Genomic DNA, 2,338 nt, shown 5'->3' with positions numbered 1-2,338 from the left:
TCCTGCGGTCACAACGGTAATTTTAACTAATTAACGAACTTCTATTAGCTATAACTAGCTAGCTATATCCAACACCACACTGCTCGCTACTGGGGCAAGGCGCATCACCATGGTAACGACGCTAAACAGACAGGAAGCAAAGTAACTGTAGTTGTATTTAAACCGGTCTAAACCTTCTTTTACTGTCTATGGTCTAAACCAATATAAACCAAAATAGTCGCACTGAATGTACTATTAAATACGTGTTTACAAATTGATATATCCACTCATTGTAGTTTTAAATAGTAAAAGGAGACGTTGCTAAGAGACATGGCAGATAGCAACTTAAACAGGTGTCTCATTTTAAGGAGGAACATCAGTGACCACCAAGGAAACACTCAGTTAGACGATATTAGATACACAAAAAACTCAAAACTATTAACAATTTTGAAAAAAGGGAATTAAAAAAAGGAAGACACTAATAGTGGTTGCATGCTGGTTGTAAAGTGTCTGTAGTATCGCAGTGCTTGCAGATATAGATTTAATGTGTGCAGCAATGATAGAGACACAACTGGGAGGATGAAGCACAGACTGAAAGAAATTCGGTTGGCACAACTGTTGGACTGTTGAAAAGGACTTCATATTTTACATCTGAGCTCATAGCAAAATGATACACGCTTAGAGTGTCAACTAATGCCGTCCCATACAAACTCATCAATTCCCATTCAACCTCACATCCATTCTGCACACAAATCTAAAGCTTCTGGCACAGCAGGCTAATGCTCTGGCAGCTATTTCTCAAACAAACACACTCACAATCACACACAGACACACACAGAGATCCGGACAGGGGCATTTCCTGTGGAATGAGTATGGGGGCATCAGCAGTACTCCGAGCCAGTGTCACCTCATGACTGGGAGAAGGGAGAAGCAGAGACACAGAGTTATATAGAGAGAGAGAGAGAGAGAGAGAGAGAGAGAGAGAGAGAGAGAACCAGTCACAGTCAGATAGATGAAACAATGAGGGTGATGGAGGGATAAACAGTTGACATCATTGTCCCAGAAAGATCAGCCTGTTGGCAGTCACTATGCAAGTGTGCATGGGAGGTTACAGAGGGGAGGGGGATACAGAGGATGTGAACATAGACAAAGCCCGGGTGGGATGGGGGAAATAGGCCTATAAATGTGGTGCAGGAGAGCACAGCAGCACCAATCTCAGGCTAACCAAGAGTCCACCTCCCTCATACCCATCGTTTTTACATTTCCTCTGGAATCTCATCATGGATATCCCCATCCAGTATCCCTGGTACCGTCGGGCCTTTCCACATCGACTTTCTGACCTCTCCTTGGCAGAACCTCTCACTGATTGGCCACTAATCTGGCCATTCCCCTGGTCCTTCCCCTGGATACGCCCTTCATTCATGCGCTGGTTCAACTGGCCCGACAATGGACACAGTGAGGTAAAGTAAAATGTACCTGTTACCTTGAAAAAATGTAATTGTCTCATGTGAAATACCCACAATATCTCTAAAACTACATCATCATACAAATCAGTATTAATAACTAATTATTTACTTATATACTTTTAGAATGCACAGAAATCTTTAATACGTGAGATTTGACTTTCTGATATTATATTATTAAGAGGAATATCCTCTTCCACTGATGCCACTATGAGTCTTGCACTGAGATGACAATAACAAGCTATTGTGTCTTTTCATGCCCAGCTCTGACTCAGGCTGCAGGCATGCAACAGAATTTGTTCCTAACAGCTGTATTGTCTGTATAGATGTGCATTGAAAAGGATCGCTACATCATTCATGTGGATGTGAAGTTTTTCTCACCTGAAGAGCTGTCTGTCAACATTGGTGACGAGTTCATCACAGTACATGGCAAACATGAGGGCAGACAGGTCAGAGGGACTATAGAGATCTGCAGAAATAGTGAAACAAAATTGATTTGGTGACAAGTTACTCATATACTGACTCTAATTCTGTTTCCAGGATGACCACGGCTTTGTGTCAAGAGAGTTTCTGAGGAAATACAGGCTTCCTGCTGGAGTGTCAAGTGCTGATGTCAACGCCAATCTGTCATTTGATGGTATCCTTACAATCACTGCACCTCGGTCATCTTCCGGCTCAGAGCGCCCTATTCCTGTTTCCTGTGAAGATGGAACACCAAAACAGAAAATGTAGAGCAGAGTCTGACGCTCCTCACAGTTTCACTACTAATCCTAAATGCTGCCTGTTTTTATTTTTAACCTGTTAACAGTTTTGTTGGCAGTTTAGTACACATGCAGTAGGCAGGGCATACAGGTCTAGATGTCTATAAGTACCTTCTAATACACCAGTATCTAATT

At 42.3% G+C, this 2,338-nt stretch overlaps 1 protein-coding gene across 1 annotated transcript; it reads left to right on the top strand.

The window, feature by feature from the left end:
- Nucleotides 1-1,259: 1,259 nt before the first annotated feature.
- On the top strand, nucleotides 1,260-2,336 carry LOC144528080 (alpha-crystallin B chain-like). Its single transcript, XM_078266503.1, has 3 exons — nucleotides 1,260-1,439; nucleotides 1,769-1,891; nucleotides 1,983-2,336. The coding sequence occupies exons 1-3, from the start codon at nucleotides 1,260-1,262 to the stop codon at nucleotides 2,172-2,174; spliced, it is 495 nt and encodes a 164-aa protein (XP_078122629.1). The 3' UTR covers nucleotides 2,175-2,336.
- The last annotated feature ends 2 nt before the right edge of the window (nucleotides 2,337-2,338 follow it).

The sequence above is a fragment of the Sander vitreus genome, chromosome 13 (assembly GCF_031162955.1).
Source record: "Sander vitreus isolate 19-12246 chromosome 13, sanVit1, whole genome shotgun sequence".
Taxonomy (NCBI): Eukaryota; Metazoa; Chordata; class Actinopteri; order Perciformes; family Percidae; genus Sander; species Sander vitreus.
Note: the sequence above shows the minus strand (reverse complement) of the source record. Positions and strands in the feature narration are given on the sequence as shown.